Source organism: Lynx canadensis, chromosome C2 (assembly GCF_007474595.2).
Source record: "Lynx canadensis isolate LIC74 chromosome C2, mLynCan4.pri.v2, whole genome shotgun sequence".
Taxonomy (NCBI): Eukaryota; Metazoa; Chordata; class Mammalia; order Carnivora; family Felidae; genus Lynx; species Lynx canadensis.
The window spans coordinates 4,045,620-4,067,813 of NC_044311.2; the positions used below are offsets into that span (position 1 = coordinate 4,045,620).

General features: G+C 45.5%; 1 protein-coding gene across 25 annotated transcripts in view; it reads left to right on the forward strand.

Annotated features, from left to right (window-relative positions):
• Nucleotides 1-22,194, forward strand: part of ARPP21 (cAMP regulated phosphoprotein 21) — a 156,016-nt gene that overhangs the window by 26,847 nt on the left and 106,975 nt on the right. For 20 of the 25 annotated variants that reach the window (XR_004344067.1, XR_004344066.1, XR_004344068.1 and 17 more), the window contains exons 2-6: nt 13,903-14,076; nt 15,854-16,020; nt 17,068-17,109; nt 17,880-17,969; nt 21,963-22,107. Coding sequence is in view for 22 of the 25 variants with exons in the window: in XM_030329092.1 (XP_030184952.1) it covers nt 15,892-16,020; nt 17,068-17,109; nt 17,880-17,969; nt 21,963-22,107 (406 nt within the window). In the remaining 3 variants the exon portion in view is untranslated. Of the gene's footprint in view, nt 1-12,074; nt 12,364-13,140; nt 13,329-13,409; nt 13,767-13,902; nt 14,077-15,853; nt 16,021-17,067; nt 17,110-17,879; nt 17,970-18,183; nt 20,148-21,962; nt 22,108-22,194 lie in introns of those variants that run through there. The other 5 variants (XM_030329093.1, XM_030329095.1, XM_030329089.1 and 2 more) reach the window with 5 other exon arrangements.

A 22,194-nucleotide genomic window follows, 5' to 3' on the forward strand; every position in this document is an offset into this window, starting at 1 on the left:
TTATGTGTATGTATTAATTTATCAAATGAGCACTTCATCAAACCGTTGCTGAATGCCAGGTGTTCCAGTACGAGAAAAAGTGGGAGAGTCCCTGTTTTTAAAGAACTTACGTGAGAGACACGTAAGTAAGCGACAGATTCTTCCTGAAGAAGCAAGCCTTTTTTTTGCAACGTTCGTTGAAAGCTGGTCTCCATCCGTAGCTTGGCTTACTTTTAACTGCAGTTTGGGGAGACGCTGCATTAAAAGAAAAGAAAGGGAAGAAGCAATGTAAGATCCTTTACAGTTAATTAAAGGGAAATACGGTCTAATCGGAAATGGGAAATTATAGGACACAATATCTAACTTGCAGTGAAACTTTGGTACTGATACAGCCGCGTTCCGAAATTATGCACTCTGGAAGCTGACAATGGAGCCGATATCTTGACACCATATATATATATATAATATATATATATATATATATTTATATATATTTATATTATATATATATATATTCCGTGTGTGTGTGTGTGTGTGTGTGTGTGTGTGGAGGGAGGTTGTATTAAAAGGTTAGAGGCTACACTTTAAACAGACCGTGGTGAATACGAGTAACTTACTATTGTCATTCAGAAAAGAAACTTTTAGTCCAGCGTTTATCTCAAGAAAAGGCTGCAGTTATCTTTCAAACTCCACCAAGAGACCTGCCCAAACAATGTAGTCGTCATGCTTTAAGGAGAAAAGAAAAAAGAAAGAAAAAAAACAGAATAAATTTCCTCCTGATTTTTTTATAGAACTTTGGAAAAAATAAAGTATGTGGAAATGCTACATCCTAATCCCTTTTACGAGAAGGTTGCCTGAATTTTCCAACTGGTTTTTAATAACAAGGCCAGGGCACTCAGCCAGGGTGTGCCCGGAGAAAGCCAGGTGATGAGGTCGGTTTTGCTTATAACCAGAGCACTTTTTTTTTGAGGAGAGAGAGAGGAAAGAACACAGTGGGAGAGGGGGCAGAGGGAGGAAAAGAGAGGGAATTTTAAGCACGCTCCATACTTACCATAGAGCCCAACGTGGGGCTCCGTCTCACAACTCTGGGATCATGACCTGAGCCAAAATCAGGAATCGGATGCTTAACCGACAGAGCCACCCGGGTGCCCCCAGAGCATTTTTTTTTAAGAACACAGATCTTCTAAAATTTGGCTTTCTGAACTCACGGATGAATGCTACCCAGCACACAGGGAGTATCTGGAGAGGCAGCACTTGTTCGAGGTTTGCGGAGTTACTACCCCCTTGCTCGTGCTGGGGTCTCTGAGATCTAGGATACGTGTGGCCCGACCTGAAATCGGCATCTGTGGGCATGCACAAGCCTCACAGGAACAGTCAGGCCACAGAGTTTCCAACAGAGAGCCAGTATTTCCAGAATTGAAATGGAACCTGCCAGGTGATAAGAATTGTTTCGAACCACAGAGAATTACTTCAAAGACCTGGGATTGTGCAAATTGTATATGCGCAAACACACGCGCACTCTGTCTCTGTCTCTCTCCCTCCCTCCCTCTGCCTTCCCCTCTCCCCTCCTCCCCCTCTTCTCCCTCTTCTGGTTTCTCCCCCTCCTCCTCCTCTCCTTCCTCCTCCTCCTTCCTCTTCTTTCTAGATATATAGATAGATGGCCCTTTATCCTTACTTAGTATTTAAACCTTGCGAGGCCAGTGGTTCATGTTAATGTGCTGAGAACTCACGGGTACTTCTGTATTCAAATTACTTTTCTTGTCATCATGTAGATTATTTTTGAAAGGTAACAGGAACCCATTGCGTTCTTTCCTTGTATCTTTTTTTCCCCCAGTGGAAATGTGTAATCGTTTGAAGTGTAGGGCACATTTTCCTATATATGTACCATACTTCAACAACTCTAGGGAAATGCTATGCCTAGCACATTATTTATCTAATGAACAGTGTTGCCTCCGCCTAAATACGAGTCATAATGGGCGATTGACTCTTTTTGTCTTTCTAGTTTTAAGTCTATTCATTAAACTAAAAAGTTTTTGCAGGGTTCATCACGAATTGCCCCAAATAGTCCATGTTCCATTTTCACATATTAAGTTTGCGTGCTTCTGACAGTTGGACCAGCCTGCCTTCCTCCCTTCTGCCCATGCCTCCTCCCCCCCCTTCCTTCCCGATTTACCATTATGAGTAAACAAAGGTCATGATATTTTTTTCCCCACTCTATAGTTTTTTCTCCATGTGGAGGCCTTGGAGTTTTTATTAAGGAGACCGTATCCAGCAAAACAGATTCTTGCTGTGTATTTTGAATACCATGACTGACTCTTTTTTTATTTATGTTTAAAATCTTGAAGGTAGCACAAATAAGCAGACAGCTCAAAAGCAGAGTATTGCCTCTTATAGAAGATGGGCAGATATTTTATTTCTGTGACATGTCAAATCACAGATTTGATTCTTTCCCAGACAAGCTCAGCCTGGCATTTTCCAACCTGAAGCCTGGATGTACATTCTTGCCAACTTTTAACGGTGTGTTTTCATTCTCAGCCGCAGTACCAATTTCAGCCTCATTCCAGGGACCAGGCTGTCCTACTTTGTTGTAGAGATGCTGCATCCCGTTTGTTTTTAAGCGCAAGGTTGCCTATCAGAGACCTCAGAGTGGGTGGACAGCCTCACGTCTTTTCTAGAAATGTCCGTTGGCCCCGGGTCCCCAGCAGTTCTCTTCTACCAAAGTGCCCCAGAAAGCAAGTACGCTTTAAGGACTATGTAGTTAATGACATCATACATGTACCAAGCAGATAACCTCCTCCAGGCCCATGGCTTAGGCACCATAGAATCATGAATAAAATGACCCAAATCTTCACCCTCGCTGTCAAGAATCCTTGGATATTCCTGCACAGAACTTACCCTTTTCCTTCAAGAGTCACAGGAACAGGGGCCCTAGGCGGTTCGGTCGGTTAAGCGTCCGACCTCGGCTCAGGTCTGGATCTCGCGGTTTGTGGGTTCGAGCCCCGCATCGGGCTCTGTGCTGACCCCTCAGAGCCTGGAGCCTGCTTCAGATTCTGTGTCTCCCTCTCTCTCTGCCCCTCCCCCACTTGCAGTCTGTCTCTTTCTCGCTCAAAAATAAATAAACGTTAAAAAAAAAAAAAGAACATTTAGCCCAGGACCGCACGCCGACATCTATCCTCACTTCCATCGAGACCATCCAGGTAGCTCTTAAATTCAGCCATTTCTTCCAGTTTTTTCGCGTAGCGTGGTTGGAGAACCTGCTTTTTCTCTTTCTTCATCAACGGCCAACCCTAGTAGGCTGCAATACCTCACAGAGCCCATGCCAGCCCGCATTTCTTATAAGATGATCGACATGTACTGGATTAACAACACAGATCATTTACAACAGCAACCACACCCATTTTCCTTGACGTGGGTTTCTCAGGATCGAGGGGTCAGAGCCCATCACACCAGAAGGCATTCACCTACAAATGCTTGCAGTCTTGAGTGCAACTAACTCCTTAACCTTTAACTGCCCCTTCAAGCGAAAACACTCTGTTAAAAGAGTAACGGAAACTTGCGCCGGGCATCTGGGTGGCTCAGTTGGTTAAGCGCCCCACTCCTAGCTCATGATCTCACCAGCCGTGAGTTCGAGCCTCGTTTTGGGCTCTGCACTAACCGTGTGGATGGAGCCTGCTTGGGATTCTCTCTGCCCCTCCCCAGCTCACCCTCTGTCTCTCTCTCTCAAAAGTAAAGAGGTAATAGAAACTTTACAGGAGGTTGGGGCAGGGAGAATCGGGAGGCGTCATCACGTTCGGCCAGGGCCAGCCTTTGGAGGAAGATTGCAGTCAAGGGCCCGTGGCCAATGAGCCGACTTTAAACTGCAGCCCCCTCTTTTAAATGACCAACCGCGTGCTCCCTTTAGGTTACTTTCCAAGAACAGCATCTGGGGTCCAATCAGCATCGCCGCAGATGACCCCAGAGCTGGGTGCTGTCCCCCCCGACATGCACACCAGTCGGCATGTCTTCTGGCTGAGCCCCGGGCGCGGCAAAACCACACACACCGATAAGGGTTTCCTCCCGGGAAAATGCCCAGCTCTCCTTCAAGCCCAGTGGTGGGCGTGGTGTTTCTGCCTCGAGAGATACACTGGCCCAGGGAATTATACGCCAGTGGCCCCCGTTGGTCATCTGCAACATTTCTTCAGGATGCTTCTGTTTAGAGCAGGATCCGAATGGAGCCAAGCTCTCGGCGGCTTAGAAGTAAATGCTCGGAGACGTTATTTTGCCTGTTGGCTCTCACTGAGTATACATTTGTTCTCCCTGAGCCTCTGGGAGTCCTCTCTCTCTAGACAGATAGCTTTTTTCACCCACTGGCTGCTTTCCTGTCTTCTGGGAAAGGAGGCACCTTCTTTAGCCCTTGAGATCCCCCAACGCACACGCATCCTGGGGTGGTTTTGCTATCACCCTCCTACCTCTACCTTGAAAACAGGCTTCCTAGAGATCGAATCTCCCCTCAGAGGAAAAACTCCCAACGCAACGTCGCTCCCCGCCGGAACCAAAGACACGCGGACGTCAAAGGCCCTCATGTATCGTGCCTTTCAGGTGCCTCTTCCAACGGGAAGTCCGAGGATGGCAGGAATTATTCATCGAACGCTTACGTTCCTCCCGAGCAGAGATGTTGATCTCAGCACGGTGGCCTCTTAGGGCTCCCGACCGGGTCTGCAGGGCTGTCGCCACGTCACTTTGGGTAACGCCTCGTTGGGCGGGGCACAGAAAGAAAACACCCAGCGGGGAAAATAAGAGGCTCTGGCATTCAAGAAGGGCCACAGTTGGCACATGCGACGGGGATAGGTCATCTTCTTCTTGGCGCCCGAAGCGTGCATCACGTCATCCCCAGAGTCGCGGTGACACTTCGGTGAGCGCTCCACGGAGTGAGAGCCCTCAGGACACTGCGTGGAATCAGAGAGGCGCGTGGCTTCAGGACAAAGGAGAGGTCCTACCTCTCTATGTCCTTTAGCCTGGAAATGGGAGCAAGGCCGGCTGAATGACGGGAAATCGTGTGTTTGACGGATGCCATCACTTTTCTCAAGAAAACTCGGAAACTACCCACAGCCTGACCGGTCTGGCACGTTCTGTTCGTTGTGTCTACTCGTTCCCTTAAGATTGCTGTCAACGTTGCCTCTGGGAACAGAAGGCTTTGAGAAAACCCTCAGTTGCGAGGCTCGCGGGGCTGGGTATCCGTGCTTTAGCTCTCTGGGGAGCTGTGCTCTTAAATCTCTTTCACCGTTGAATTCTCTGGTTACACGGGTAGCTCCTTGAGGACCAGCATCATCTCTTTCCTTTCCCTAACAGCCTATCCAGAAGGCCAATAAATAAGGGCCCACTCTGTCTCTGTCCGAGTGCGGCCAGACCAGAACCTTCTTGAAATCCATACATTCAGAAATGTGTCACGTTTTCTTCTTTACCTTTTAGTGGCCTTGGTGGACATGGGGGGGGGGGTCTCCTTTAACCCCTTCCCGCACCGATTCGTAGGGCTCTGAGTGATTAGATGCCTTGGCTTTTAGGCGAAGAAAGCAGAACCCCAGAAAAGTCATCTGGCCCTCACCGATTGATTACACTGCCCTGAGTCGCTGAGTCACTGAGTCACTGAGTCGGCAAGCCCCACTGTGTGCCAGGCCTTGTCCTCAGCACTGGAGATAATACAGAGGTGTAGACTCGCACAGGCAGAAATCTCCACCACTGTGCGACTTCAGTAAGGGGAAGTGATCTTTACTGCTTGATTCAGATACTGAGGCTTGTTCCAGAATGGCTCGTTTGCATCTCTGAGACCTGGGGGTTGCATCGATGGAGTCAGCAGCCAGTGGACTTAGCACTTGAGAGAGAGGACAAGTAGGCAGCTTGCTATCTTTTCCGCCACAGGCTGGCCATGAATGGTGCAGGGTTGACGCGAGGATACAATGTCAGCATCTATGGAAAACAGTCCAGAATTACCCATGTCAGAGTCAATACTCAGGCAAAGGCTTTGTTGGCGTGGCTGGTGAATCCTGTAGAGAGAGTTTGCTGTCAGAGTGCCAAGGCACAGTTGTAGCCCAGAACTAGCCTACGTGACCAGAAATGAATCCCCTTTGTGCCCGTGTCTCCTGAAATTCCCCGCTCTGTACTTGGGATGGCAGCATACATCCGTCTCTGCGTCTTCTCCCTCCTTCCCTTTTGGGGGGAGGACATTCCCCCTGCAGTCAGAGACCCTTGAGACCCTTAAGACATTTTGGCAGTTTTGTTGTGGGAAACACCCTTTAATTCCTCTTCTCCCTTGGACAGCCTTTCCAGTCTTCTGCTGTCAGCTGGGGAGCGTGGGGAGACAGAGCTGAGGTCCTGGGCGGGAAGTTTAAACCCCTGTGTTGATTCTTTCGATTAGGTTTGGTAACGATCGCAGGCAATGGTAACTCTGCAAAGGCAACGTCCGGGCGTGAAATATTCATGATCTACGGCCCCCAAAACGTCGCGTTGGCATAGTGGAAAACAAAGATACCGGCGGGATGAAAAGTTAATTTTTCCTCCTTTCCATGGGGGGAGGGGGGAACAACGATGAGTTTTACAGTCATTTCGAACACCGGATGGAATAACAACGTCTCCACTTATCTTTGCTTTTATTCATTTTATCTACGTGCCTCTCCCTTTCTTCTCCTCCGCAAGAAAGGTTTTAATAACTCAAACATTTAGCTCCTACCCCGCCACCTGTCATTGCGTCATATTTGTTAAGTTGCATTGTGTTTGAAGTGACAGACACATCTTTCACTTCGTGTAGAAAGGAAGGTGATGAGTTCATGTCAGATATGCAGAATAAAATTCATATTTCTCCCCGCCCTTTTTTTGACATGCCTTTTCTCTTTATGATGATTTTTTATCATTTTGAATCGTTTAAGCCAGAGTTGAAAGGATCCATTTTGTGATAAATTCTCGCTCTGTTACAAGGTGTCTGCAATACAAATACCTGAAAATAGATAGTATGGATTATTTTCTTGGCATCCAGAGCTCCAAGAGAGGGGGCATTTTGGAATACTCCGTTGAACTGAACTGAATTTAGGGTGTGGAGGTTGGAACACCTGTGAGATTAATAACACCCAGGCAAAAGTTACCATTTCAGTTGGTGACCCCCCTACGCCACCCGATCCCTGCAACTACGTTGCCTTTTGTAGGAGATCACACTACAGTGATAGTGAGAGAAATATTTAGGGTGAGTGTCTAACTCAGTGGGATTCCTGGAAGATCTAATTATGCAGGAACATTTTCTTGTGTTTTGTTTTGGCAAAGTTATATGGTAACATTATCCATAAGATCCCAGCAGGGTTATTTAAGTTTGCGGAAAATTTGTTGTCGTTACACGTGGAATGACAGAGTAGCTCCCCAAGTCTGAGAGCCCGATTGATTGATTGATTGATTGATTGATTTTTTTGCCTGAAGATCAGGGAAGGCGCTCATTTGCAAAGGTTACATGTGCTCTGGCACCAGTATAGATTCTAATTAATTGGGCCACATTAAAAATTTATAGCGCCTTCCTACAAACCCTGGGCACACTTTGTCTGGGAGTCCTGCAGGCATGTGATTTCCTGCGTGGCTTCTGGAAAGATGGGTACTGTGAATTCTCTACGCAGAAGGAAGAAATCGGGCGGGTAGCCAGCAGCCAACTTTTGGTCATTCTGTTATTATGGTTTATGAGCTTTTAGGATTTTAAAAGAGAAAGGCTGAGAATAATGTCTAGAAACGCACATATGTCCGCGTGACGTTAGGGATAGAATCAGGGGAGACACCCCTAGCGGCGTCAGAGGCTCTTGTCTGTGTAGTTCTCGTGTGGTGTTTTCTGGCTCACGTGAGAGGAAGGAATATGGCGGCCTAGTGAAAATCCATGCGTTGGCCTCTCTTGCGGTGTCCAGGAAACGAATTGTATGGAGTAGGTGAGGCTGGTGGAGGTTTCTAGTACAGCTGTCACCGGGGGAACACAGGGTATTAAAAAGAGCTCTGGTCCACGATTAAAATGATGAAGTCCTGACCCCACTGTGCCACTCGATGGTTGTGTCTCTAGCCCAGGTCACTTGACACGACGTCGTCTGGCCTGGCTGACGTCAAGGTTCTTGGCGGTGCTGGGGTTCTCTGGGTACTTAAGTTTGCACCTGGCTGGAGACAGATGATATACTACCTGGTGTGTGGCTAAATCATGCTTGGACTCTTAGCATGAGATAGGAAATAAAGGTGGTCATTAGCCGGTGTGGATGATCAAGGTGCAGACTCTTTAAAATTTCCAAGACTAGACCCAGTCTCCGTGAGCACGCAGTTACGGCCATAGCGTCCTCCATACCCTCTCGGAGTCTTGGGTCATCTTCAATGATGGCAGCAGGGGCCATTAGTCCTGCTCTCTGTGGCATTGATTTCGGTCAGAAGATTCTCCTTATCGGCAATAGAAAATATGCAAAGTTCCGAGTCTGTGACGCGACAGGCTAGTCCTGACCAGCTGCTTTCTCACATCCAGAGTGTTGACAGCCCCGTGTTTGCATTGCTGTGAGAATGTGCCCAGAGTTGTCTTTTTCAGTTAGAAATGGTGTCTGTTACTTTGTGCGGAGAGAACACCTTGGCCACAGACATCTTGATTCTGATAGAGGTGCAGTGGAAGGTTCTCTGAACAACGCGTCCTAACCTCTTTATTCTTACAGTGTCCACACTGGATAAAATAAATACAATGGCAAAGCTTATCTTGCCAGAGTCAAGACTGAGAAGATGATGGTGAGGGTGATGATGGTCCATTTATGGGGTATGTACGTGAGTCAAGTACCAACCTAGGCCAGTTATATCCACAGAGCTTGCCCTCACGTGTATGTGTTACTGATACATCAGAGGAAATTTGTAAAGTAGGATGACAGTTCCTCTTCTTGGTACTATCATTTTCTGCCTTTGATCTCTTTGCATATTGATTTGTTTACTTGTGATTTATATCGTATTCAGGGAGAAAAAGGTTTTTTAGGTTCTTTTTTACTGTGATAAAATATACATAACATAATATTCGTCATGTTAGCCTTTCCTAGATGTACAATTCAGTGGCATTAAATACATTCACAGTGTTGTGTAACCATCACCACATCTATACCCACCACTTTCTCCTTGTCCCCAGCAAAACCTCTGTACCCATTAAATAACAACTCCGTTCCTCCTTATCTCCAGCCCCTGGAAACATCTCTTCTCTATCTCTATAGGTTTGCCTATGCGAGGTACTTCATATAAGTGGAATTATCCAATATTTGATCTGTGTCTGGCTTCTAATGTCTTCATAGTCCGTCCGTGTTGTAGCAGGTTTCTGGATTCCGTTCCTCTCTAAGGCACACAATTGCGTGTGTGTACCCCTTTCTGTTTATCCATTCATCTGTGGATGGACACTTGGGTTGTTTTCACCTTTCGGCCGTTATGAATAATGCTGTCATGAACACAGGTGTGCAAGTATCTGTTCGAGTCCCTGCTTTCAATCCTTTTGGATGTGTGTGTATATATAATATATATGTATATGTAATATACATAATATATATAATATAATATATATATATATGTAATATATGTATGTATATATATATATATATACACACACACATACTGGGAGTATATATCTGAAGTGCTAGGTCATATGGTAGTTCTATGTTTAAAATGGGAGCTTCTTTTTTATTCTTTTTTCCTTGGTTCTGAAGTTTGGAGCAACACCAAGCAAGGCTAATTTCTCTCTCTCTGAATATTCTGTGAGCGTTTGAAAATAGCTATGATGTCCTTTCTAAGTCTTCTCTTGTCTCAGCTAAATATTCCAAGTGATGTAACCTGTTTTTTTAGAAGCCAAATGTAAGATCTTCTACCAATCCCACCTACATTTCATGTTAATTACTTTTATCAAGTAGTTCACTCTAGGGGAAGATCCAAATACTTACTCTGGGGTCAAGTGCATCAGGCTGCTTCCCCAAGTTTATGTTTCCTGACCTTGCGATACACGGAGGAAACATTTTAGAGTTACAAAAGCAGAAGTCATCTTTATTTGCCAGTTCATGAATAATCACAAAGTGGATGCTGACGATAAAAGTCCTCCACCCGTCTTTGAAATTTCTCATGTGGATCCATTAGAAGTATTTAACCTTTATTTTGCATTTTTAGAAAAAAAAGTGGCTTTTTTTGAGACTGTATTCGTTGACTTGAATATCATGTCATAGTGTAGAATATCCTTACCCATAGTAGACGTTCCATAAAGACTTGTTAGAAGAATGGAGAACTGAAACATTGGTTTTTCTCCATTGGATGTTTTTACTGAGATCACACCTCTCTTGTTTTAAAGGCACTTGTGATTATTGTGGGGCTCTTCTTATGTCCAAAGCTGTGACACCACTTATTTCCATTACTGGGGTTCTGCTCGATGTTGATCTAGGTTGTGTTTGTGTCTGGGTAAAGGAGAAAAAGTGATATCCTACATAAGAGCTCTACGTGTTCGTAAGCTGCCTAACTCTTAAAACCCAAAGGAGAGCATTCGTGTAGAATTTTTCTACACCTAAAACCCAAGTATGAAAATTCCTTTTCTTAAACATCCCCCTCGGCTCTTCCTCTCCCAGACAGTTGTCTGGCCATTTTGGCATTTGCACGGGTGGCTCAAGAATATTACGGAATGCCCCTGCATTAGGTCGACCAAAGAGCTTAGCTAAAGGGTAGAGCTCCTGGTTGACTGTTTCGTGTATTGACCTAGAAAATTTGCTTTGGGGAATTAAACTGATGTGAAAATTTGTTATCGATGTTTTTTTGTCAGCTGGGGAAAAAGTTCAAACTTGCTGAAGATGTTAGTCTGTACACTCTGTTCATGCCATGGTTGATCTCTGGAAGGATCATATTCCAATTACATTTTTTTTACTCTTTAAACTTAATTTTACATGCTCAAAATATTTTTAAGCATTGACAGAATAACCGTTTTGAGAATAGGATAGGTCGTTCGTTCATAAGGTGTCAACAGCTTTTGAACACCTTACACAGCCAACTGACACATCACTAATGTCACCACAGTTTGCAAGTGGCATCTGTTTGCAGAGGTTGGACCAGCTTAAAATAAAAAAGAAGGGATGATGCATTAGGGCAGAAATATTTCAATTGTTCCAGTAAATCAGTGTTGATTGTGTTATTTCATCATCTGGTGCCTCTATTGATTTGAAATAAGATGAGCCATCCTGTGTTAATTATTAGTAAAAGGATGATGAGGAAAGTAACTAATAAAGGGACCTTCCTGACTTGCTAGGAGAATTCCACGTTAATTTCCTATTTTAGATATCCCCTGAGAACTAAATCACTCCTGGAAGTTGAATCTAATCCGGATCTCTCACCACATGACAGCCCAGTGGTTATGTCTTGCTCCCCTCTCCCTGTCTTTCTCATCCCCATGATCCCACAGTTGCTATTATTTTCAACTCGGAAGTAAGCTCGAGAAGAAAACCTAAATATAATGTGAAACGGTAATGATTTTACTCATTTTCCACATCGTAAACATCTGACAGCCTTGTTGATCAATTTCCTATAGCTTGTCTTACAAGCGATTGACTGCCTTTGCGACATACTATCCCCTAAATTATGTTTAAAATGTTATTTCCACTGAAAGAACTATAGTAACGTTTATTTTGTGCATTTGTACAGAGTCTCCTTTTTCTCCCCACCCCCCAAGCCCACTATCACAATTGAAACTTGGCCAGAATATCCATTACTCAAATGTTGGATGAAAGATAACTTGGTAAAAATAGTTTTGCTCTCTTGTGAGAATGGGGGAAATTTGAACAGATTATGATTAAATAGCCATGGAAGAGTCGGGTAGCTTGGCGAACAGAAAGCCGGAGTAGGGTTGATTTCCTGGCACTGCTTTCTTAGCAAAGAGAACAATTTTAATCAGTTACAAAAATATTTGTGATCCGTATGTTCCTCTGCTCATCCCCATCTGCCCATATTCTCTTTTATCTCGGTAGATGATAACTTTATGATTCAGGCGTGCAAGAATAATACCTCGCTGACTTTGGAGCTCGGTGCTATTTCAAAACGTGTCCTGGTAATTACGCCACACACACACACACACACACACACGCACACACACGCATCCAGGCTGTTCCCGCTTTGGGTTGGTTACGTGAATACCAGTTTGTTCTTCCTCTTTCTTCGTGGAAAGAATTATATCTTGTATCCACCTGCTGGGGCTGGAATAATGCATCCGAGGCTTAGATTTGAAAACTACGTTGCCATTCACCTGCTGGATTAAATGCCACTTTGCAAATATGAGGATCAGAGAAGGAAGACCAAAAGATCGCGGTGATCGTTGAAAACTTCATTTTCTCTGGGAAAAGGAAAACAGAAGCCACAGAACATGTGGTAATGCCATCCATCACTGGTGCCTATTCTGAGACATATTAGATAATGGGCTGGTTACTTAAATAGATCCTAATTGTAAGACGTGTTGACTTCTATTTAATATCGGGCGTTAGCCAAGTGGCCGTGGTGAAACCGGTCGAAATTGAAAACTTGAAATGACTGTTGATGAGCGATCCATTTTTGCCCTAAATGCACGTTTGCTTCTCTCTCATAGCTGCATGGTGTTTAGCAACAAAAGAAGCATCGGAAAGCCGACTTGGCCGTTGTAATGAGACAGGAATGAGACTAGAAATCACTGACTCCGTCAGTGATCCCGCTTTCAACAGTTGTTCCCCCCCTTGCACAACAAATGGTGTTGTAATCCAATATGTTGTCCTTAGAGCCACGGTAAAATCTGGTGAGGAGCCAGCTGTGCTCATTTAAACTTGGGGCGGGCGGGGGGGGGGGGGGGGGGGCGGCCCGGGAAAGGCAGAGAGCGTTTCTCAACTCGGGACGCAACAACTGAGCTGCAGTCGGGTGTTTGCAAAGATGGGCGTATGATGGGGAGAGGTGTCTGTGCAGTTGGGAGTTCGCAGGCGTGCCCCAGGGTTGCCGCGGAAGGGAGAGCTACCCATGCTTGGTTTTGGCAAACGTCGGCAGGGATCCGTCTCTGGGTTTGCGTTCGAGCTGCCTTTGCTGCCCCCCCCTCCCCCCCGTAGCAGTTGTGAGAAAGAGAAAATGCACACGAGAGCGAGGGGTTGTTTCCAACGGGCTCCAAGTTTGCAAATCTGACAGCGTTTCTTTTGCTGTCAAACCGAGAGCCCGGCTGGTGGTGGCAATCCTGAGAGCCCAGCTGGTGGTGGCAATCCTGGCGGGGAGGGAGGGGAACGGGCAGAGACTGTGCTCAACTGCCCAAGGAGAATATTAGGAATTCTTCATGCCAGACTGGAAGTCGGGAGGGCACGAGTGCTCTCAGCCCTGCCACGGTGAAAGTTTTCTTTTTTCTTTTCTCTTTCTTTCTTTCTTTCTTTCTTTCTTTCTTAACTGTCACAGCCAATGCTCGCTAAATCAAAATCTTCAAGTACGCTTCATTAAAAAGGAGGCACGGAAACGGCGTTAGACTATATGATACTCATCTACGATTGAAGCAAAGAGCCTTTGGTTTTTTAAAAAAGGAGGCAAGACTTTTAGCTCACGGGGCGCTCTGGGTGCTCATTGAGGCAGACACACGAACTGGTTGTCGGTCTTTTTTTTTTTTTCTTTAATATAAAGTGCGAGATTTCACTAAAAAAGGTTAAAATTGAAGTGAGTAATCTTCGGCGCATAATGCAATCGTTAATTTTAGCTCCCTGCGTGGGTGCCGCTCTGACTTGAACAGTCGGGCTGTAGCCTTCGTTAGAGAAGAAGCAGGCAGCCCGAGACAGGTGGGGCTGATCGAGCCGTGAACGTGATTTGCTGGAAGCTGGTCATTAGCGTTAGAAATCGGGTCCGATTGTTTTGGTCGTTCGCCCCGCCGTGACCGTTGCCATTATGACTATTGACTTCTCGTCTTTCTTTCAGGTTGACGATGGGTCACGCCGTGTAAGGGAATCGCAGGGAGATGGGCATTCTGAACTGTTAATGGGGACATGGGACTCCAGTTGTCTCTGATCACTGGTGTGGATTTTCCCGGGGTAGAGCGACAGAAGCCGCCAGTAAGTCGCCAAGACCTACGTCAGGAGCTCTGCACGAAAGGTAAAGGCCTCGTTGTCTGGCTGTCAGCTCATCTGTATTTTGTTACTGTCTAAACGTGTGCCAAGAAGAGGTCCGTGAGTGTAACCACTACAGACATCTATGACAGGGACTCAACTGGCTTAGAGTCTATAAAGTTAGTAGAGCTCGATCTGTTCCTTCCATTTTAAAGTTGGTCACAATCTCCTTTCTCGTTGAAAGGCTTTGAAGAAAGAGTCAGGGCCACGGAAGTCCCATCGCCTCCCCCTGCCCAGTAGGTTGAGAAACACGGTGTTTGCCCTCGAGAAACAACCTTCGTTAGCCACACACGTTAGCCAGCCAGTGTCACTAAAGTGTGAGGCGTCCGTCCGAATACGCTGGATGGAAGATCCTAAAGCCTCCTCCGACTTGAAAGCATTGCTCACCAGTAACTCACAGACTCGAGTCCCAGCCTTTGGGCAAGTCTTCCTTTGGCATTCCCATAATCCTTTGCTGAGGAAGCCTGCGTTGTTTTTAAAGATATCATTAGGTGCCATCTGTTCTGTCACGGCGGATCTTAGCAGATTTGCCACAGAAGTTGCTGTGGCCGAGATTTTTCTCACGCTCCCTCTATGCAGTGGGAAGTCAAGGGCCTGAATTTAGTAAATGGTCATTAAACACTCCCAGGGAAACTTTACCACCATTGTGTCCGATAATAATCACCGTGGTAATGAGCGGTAGGAGGACAGCCCTCCCTTTGGGGGAATTTTGGGGAAGAACTTTTGTGGATGGATGGACTTTCTGGGTCACGGTGTCTTTCTTTCTCGTTTTCTTTTTCCTTCCTTCACTCCTTCCGTATTTCTTTCCTCCCTCTCCTCTGCGTTTTTTCTCACATCTTACAAAAAACGAGAAAAACCGAGGGGGAAGTAAATGCTCAGTCATTCGTGCACCTCGGTTGACGGCCCATCAGGAAGGGGAAGGGTCAGGGGTGGTATGAGGTCGGGGGACAAAAGATAGTAACAGGCTCTCCCTTTGGAAAGCCATTTCCAGTGTCCATGTAGTGGTCTAGTGTGAGCCCCGAGGAGCAGGGCTCAGTGGCCATAGCTTCATTAGAACTGCCTTCCAGAGACTTCCTTCTACAGGGTCGGGGCAGCCCCAGCGGCTGGCGGGAGCCTGGGAGAGCACTTTTGCCTTCAATAATGGAGCTGTCAGTTTGAAGCCGGACAGCGTTGGCCCTGAAAGTGTTATTGCCAAATTTAGATGCCGTGTACGAACGGAATCCTTACCTCTTCGGTTGCTTTTTGCCCCTCGCACGGCGTCCTGTATTCCCCGTGCCTGGGAAAGCGTGCCTCCGGTTGAAAACTCGCAAATACTTTTCAAATCGTCTGGGGCCTGCCGCCCAACACCCAGAGCACCCCGTGACTCAGCGGCGGAGGGTCGTTTCTTCCAAGAGTTGGACGGAGACTCTGTTTCTCTTTCTCCCCTGCTTGGTCGTGGGGCACAGGGACTGGTAGATGTGTGGGAGTTCCGCGTCTCCACCTAAGATTTGTCGATCCCTTTTGATGGCAAGGTGTGTATTCGCAAGCGTGTGTGTGTATGGGTGCGGAGGGGGTGTGGAGAGGGCGCCCGAATCTGCCTCTCGCGTTTGCCTTGGGTACTGGATTTGATCTGGCTTCGTCGTTCTCCCCTTGTGTCACGGTGACAGAGCCGCCCGAGTCGCTCATTTGAATTCGAATACAAAAGGAGACATGAAATGCCACGGGAATAACAGTCAAGGCTCTACAGTGCGCTGACTTTACGTTCTGACTTCTTCACCTCGTAGGGCATCGAACCTTGTGATTTTAATTTGCGTCCGGGAGGATGTCCGAGCCAGGAGACCTGAATCCGGCCATCGTGGAGGAAGGCGGGACTGAGCAGGAGTCGGCCACCCCAGAGAATGGCATTGTGAAATCCGAGAGTCTGGATGAAGAGGAGAAACTCGAATTGCAGGTGAGCCTGGAAACCCAGTGTCTCGCACAACTGGGTGCAGTTCCTTTTCTTTATTTTCGGAGCGCTTGGGAGGTTTTTCCTTTTTTTTTTTTTTTTCTTCTTTCTTTTCTTTGTCTCCACTGGAGAGTTTGACTACGAAATGAATAGGAAATCCATAAAGCTAATCCTCTCCTTTCCTAAGTATTAATTACTTTTTCTTCCCGAGCAAAACGTGCTCCGGAATGCCCTTTGAAATGAAAGCAAGGGCCAGAGATCCTCTTTGAGGACTGAATTTGCACACGGCATCTCCAGAGTGATTTCCAGACCACCTCGTGGCGCTTGAGAAGGGTTTCTCCCTGAGGCAGCTTGAGGCTGGTTGAGACTTAAAAATGGATTTGCTCTTCCACGGAAAGCTGAAGACTCAGCTCATTATCATGAGACTAAGAAAAATCTAAGGCGTGAGCTCTGTGGACCTTTGAGGGCAGGCTAAGATTCAGTTCATATGAGCCAACCAACCTAAGCCCTAGAATTCACAGCCAGGGAGAGAGAGAGAGAGGGCGAGAGGAACAGAGACAGAGAGAAAGCCCTAGAAAAGGGCAGGCCAGGGACGGAGGGGGGTATTGGGGCTGTTGGGAGTGACTGACAGTACCGAAAAGGTGATATGATTAAATACACCATGATTTATGAGAGAAGGAGATTTGGTGGAGGGAAAACCAACTGTATTTGCAAATAGCCTGTATTGATTTTCTTTGAACCAAACTACAATAGTGTTCATTCTTTTTATGTACCAGTGAACAAAGGCAGATAACCACATAATGGCCAAAAGCCTTCAAGGTCAGCTTTCCCCCCCTTGCATAGCTGCTCTAAGGAGAAGGAGCTAAAAGTTAAAAAGGTCAAAAGTTGGGGGGAGAGGGGGAGGGGAGTCCTTCTCAGTGGTTATAAGACCTTATTGTTCCTATTGATTTCTGGACTCTAGTGACACCTCTCTCTCTCTCTCTCTCTCTCTCTCTCTCTCTGGTTGTTGGTTTACTGTCTGTTTGTTTGTTTTACTTTGTTTCCAACACACAGAGGCGGCTGGCAGCTCAGAACCAAGAAAGAAGAAAATCCAAGGTAGGATTCTGGAGATTCCACATTGACGTGATATCACGGATGTCAGTTGCATAGTCTACACCGGGGTGAAAAGATTTGCCGACAGTTCAAACGGTCGCGTGTGGATCGTGGCTCTCCTGGTCCTGCCCGCTTGGAAGGGGGTCCTGTTGACACTTGTCTTTTCTCCCTGGCTCCGTAGGCTTTGCAATTAGAGCGCTTAGTGTTCACGTGGCCGCAAATGTGTATATCTGATCCTGTTTTTCACAATTGCAGATTTGAGAGTGCCTTACACAGTGAGCCCCGGCTTGTTTGGCTGTCCTTTTGCGCGACACCTGGGGCAGACGTTTTAGTCGCCCCGGTGGATTTCTCCCTCGAAGTAAACAGGTGCCGGTGTTTCGATCCCGTTCCTCGTCTTCTGAAGCATCGTTTCCATTCAGATCCCTCCCAAACTCAGTGTTAGTTCCGTCATCTCTTCCTCCTTAGATGATCAGGAGATGGCAGCAAGGCATTCTTTGTATGTTTCCGACGTGATGGGCACAGTTTGCTAAAAGCGTTCCTTCCTTACGTCCACGCAGTCACGTCCTCCTCCTCCTGCGTCCCCACCAACCCAGGGGGCTCAGTCTGGGAGCCAAGGCACACAGACAGCACTGAGCCCCCAGTTCGAAGCTCGGTGTCCGAAGTCTGACTTGGGGGTGTCCTGTGAAGGGGGGGGAGACGATTTGACAGCCGGAGGACGTCTTCTGCTTGTTGTCTTTATTTTCCTGTCCTTGCCTCTTCTCTCCCCTCCCCAGTCAGGAGCGGGAAAAGGTAAACTGACTCGCAGCCTTGCTGTCTGTGAAGAATCCTCGGCCCGGCCAGGGGGAGAAAGTCTTCAGGACCAGGTACATACCCCCTGTCATTTCCATTAGCTGCACGAATGGGATCTCTCTTGGTGTGCGTGTGCATGAGTGGAAAGCTGGCACTCCGCACTGGTTTGGGGGAGAAAAGAAAGATAATCAAAGGAAGAAAGAGTTTGCTGGCTTCGTCCCCCGTTGATGAGCTATGCTAAACTAGCTGAACAGTGTGTCACAGAGTGTTACGTTTGTTTTTTTCCAGACTCTCTGAAAACTGCAAATGGGAAGGAATGTCAAAAGAATTTAGATAAAACACTTAAAAAGTAAGCACGGTAGTGCTGAGTTTCCTCAAAGGCTCTCTCTTGATAAGACTGAACCAAATACAATCCTTAGTGTCCACTCTCCTTCCTTCTGGGACGTTCTTACCTCTCACTTCCCAAATGCACTTGCCTATAAGAAACACAACTCTTGGCTCTTACAAAACTTTAGAAATAGTGAATAAGGTGCATTGAGCTTTGGAGACCTATTTTAAAGGACTTTGGTAGAGATTTCTGAATCCTGGAACAATTGGCCAGAAGTGAATCCGAGCTGGTGGTGAATTTCATATTATTAAATTTATAGGAATTTAATATTCTCCTCTATCGCTGTGGGTCCTTCCACTTAGGTTTGCTCCTTACAGCGAGACTATCGGGGTCGGAAAATTTACATTCTGACGAAACCCTCCCGTGACAAAACGGGAACTTCATATCGTATTTATTTTTGTTTGCCTTTTAGGCATCGTATCCGCTTTTATAAAAAAATAGTCTAGCTGCCGAAATGTTCCTTGCTTTTTCAGAGGCTGAGAGAAGCCCAGACAAAAGTAAAAGGATTTATCTGAGCCCAGGGGAGAGAAAATTGATTAAGATATCATTGTTTTTGTTTGCTTTTGTTGGCTTTCCTCTTTTTACTTTAATTGAAATACTCTAAATTCTCCTCGTGGATGCAGAGAGCATTGAGAGCACTTTCTTTAAAAGGACCAAAAATAAATACCTTATAGATTTTGTCCTAAGAGTATTTTTTTCCCCCTAGCTTCGTTTTCTCAATATGCCACTCATGTCGTAAGGCATAGACAGGCTGTCTTTCTCTAGCCATCACTATGTTTCATACACAAGCTTTATTTTACCTGGGCTCTGAGAAGTGTGTGGCTTTCCTTCAGCATTTTACACGTGCTTCTATTTTTCATGGAGATTGAAAAGGGGAAATAACGCGAATATCCCGGCTTGTGTTCTTAAATGTTGATCGACGGCTTGTAATGTACCACACGCGATACATGTTAACTCTGCAAAATGACAGACTCTGGGAGAAGTCATGCCCCCGGTTGTCCCCCACTCCTAACACCCGACAGAGGAGGACAGCCTTTGTAGACTTAATCTGCTCTTCGTCCCATTTGACGAGGTACCAGGAGGAAATTTTTAAAGAGATCATCTGTACTGTAGTGCCCGTCCTGGACCTGAGTCCGGTTTCTCCATACGATTGGTGCAGAGAATTAAGAGGCCAAGGGTGCTCTGTTCCCGCTGGTTTCAAGCTCAGTGGCCAAGACTAGCTTTGTAGGAGAGGTTTAGAGCTTGCGCACCCCTCTTGGGGCTGGCTGAGGGGAGGCGGGAGCAGACGGCCAATAGGAAATACCCAGACCACGCATGTTAGTGAGTGGGCACGTTCCTTTTTAGAGAGTAAAGAAGCAGACCTTTGAGCTTATATGCGATGCCTTCATTAGGTACCACCGGCACTTACAAAACGTGGGAACTGAATCCCAGAGAACCCCGGCAGAGGTATACATTTATACGGATTGTATTGCTTCCCTAATATTTGTATATTCACAGTACTTGGAAAACTGCCTTCATTTTCCTGTGTGGGGAAAAACTCTTGCTACCTGTATTACTTGATCTCAGACCCATAGCTGACGGTTCAGTCTGTCCTTCAGTTAAAGGAGCTTTGCTTTCCAAATGTTCTACGATTTACCTACCAGTGTATTACTGTGACTTGAATCATTCTTTTACTGTTGTTGGATATAAACTTATCCTGTACCGATGTATCAATTAATACCTGTATTTTATTATTGAGCATATCAATAAAAATATTAAAAAATAACAGATTGTTTTTTACCAACTCTATAGCACTTTTGTGTGTTCTTTCAACACCATAATGTATGCTGATGCCTAGAAAAGCGAGGTATTTTCCCGAGAATAGTGTTTGTCCACACGTGACGTGAGTTTGTACATTTTTTCTTTTTTTTTTGGTGGAGGATGCTCTTTAGCCTCTGCTCTTGTGTGTATGCTTCCAACCCTCTCTGATCGTAGCTGCAAACTGACAGAGGCAGGGGATGCAGTCGGTTTTGGAGAAGCAAGGAGACCACTCCCATGGCCTGGTGCCCTCAGTTTCCCCTCCTGATCAACTATTGAACTGATCCTTCCCCGCCCCCGACTGTATTCCCTTGAAGCAGAAACGTTCCAGCTGTTCCCTTAGCCAGTAGAAGCAAATCAAGACCTTAAAATCTGCCTGAACCTTTGCAGACTAAGACATTTCTGTCCCAAATCACATGCCAAAGAACCTGTAACCAAGTTACACTCGGTGTTACGTATGTTGTGTAAGTGCACCCCAAGGGAAACACGTGGATGTCAGGAAATCTGGCTAAGATAAATATCTGTCATGAGAACGTGTTTGATTTCATCCTCTCTATCCTATGTCTTTCCAACCACGGTGTCTTTTTCTTCCAGCCAGGAGTTCACAAGGTAACCCCTCCTAAAAAACGAACTTGGTGTGGGAGGCCTTGTGTTACGCTTCTTAGATCAGCCAGGTTTACCAAGAACCCTAAGAATCCTAGGTCGGCCATAATTTGAGGGTGTGCAGGCCTCGATCTGGTCACGTGTATAGGAGCATTAGTTCAGTTTTTAGTGAGGAACACTGTTAGTCATTGGGGATATATTTTTTTAACGTCATAAATTTGAATGTCACGGTAGGAAAAAAACGTTTCCCATCAAATGATCTCTTACATAAGCAAAAGTGGGCTTAATGTTGGTTAATTTGTCATAGTTTTAATCATAGCTTGGGCTTGTCATAAAACTAAGCGATCTAATTTGGCTCATTCTTCTTCAAAACGGTGAACATACTATCAACCAAATGGCTGCTGCATGAGTTAAAACAAAATGAGCTGTTTCCAGCGCAAACGAAATAAATATAAAAGTGAATCCAGCTCCAGTCCTGTCAACAGTCAGTTGTATACCAAAGCATTGGTTCAAGAGAATTTTCCATTTTGGAAAGGGTTGACTGATGCGAAAATTAAAATACTAAATTGATGGACCAGATAGTTGTACCTCCCACCTTTTCTAAACGGCAATGCTGATTGTAGCCATGTATTACGGTGACTTATCAATGGAGTTTGTACACAGTGTGTGATAAGAATCCGGGCCCAGGATTCCTGCATTTAGACAGCTTGGTTTTTCTCAGCAGTAGATATCCTTGTTTTGTGGTTCTAAGACAGACTTTTCAGTGCAAATCGGCTATTAAGGCCTTTATGTCTGTTCCATCTGTAAATATGATTCGTAATATCTGTCTGTCTGTCTTTGTGCAGATTTCTCCTGATAAGGGATTATAGAAAAGAACTCGGAAGGCTTCTTCTTCTTCTTTTTTTTTGAGACGTGACAGTGGCTGTGATGCAAACTTACTGATAAGGAAATGGTTCCTAAGTGTTTAAAAATAAATCTGTAGGGAAAATAAGAGGTATGATCTAGGAGAAAGTGACTTGCTTCATGTGAATATTCATGAGGCCAAGTTCTAGTACGAGATGTTTCTCATGAACTCCCATTGACTTCTGAAGTTTAATTCACCTTAAAGGGCAATTATTTTTCTGACAGGTTGAATTTTTTACCATTTAAGAAAAAGAAAAAAAAAAAAAAACCTGCTCCTGGCTTTCATTTTCCTGTATTTAATAACCTCTTTGCAAAATGGAAACCAGACAGAGATTCTTAAATCTGGCCCTAAATTATTATATTTTTTCCTCAACAGGAATCAATTCATTTACAGCTTTCCAGTTTTCCCAGCCTGCGAGAGGATGATAAATCTAGGAAAGATGACTCAGAAAGAGAAAAAGAAAAGGATAAAAACAAAGATAAAACCTCTGAAAAGCCCAAGATCAGAATGTTATCAAAAGGTGAATGTGAACATGTTTCCTTAACTTACTGAATTTGGACAGATCAGTAGTCACAGAGCACATCCTAGACTTACACACACATCTACC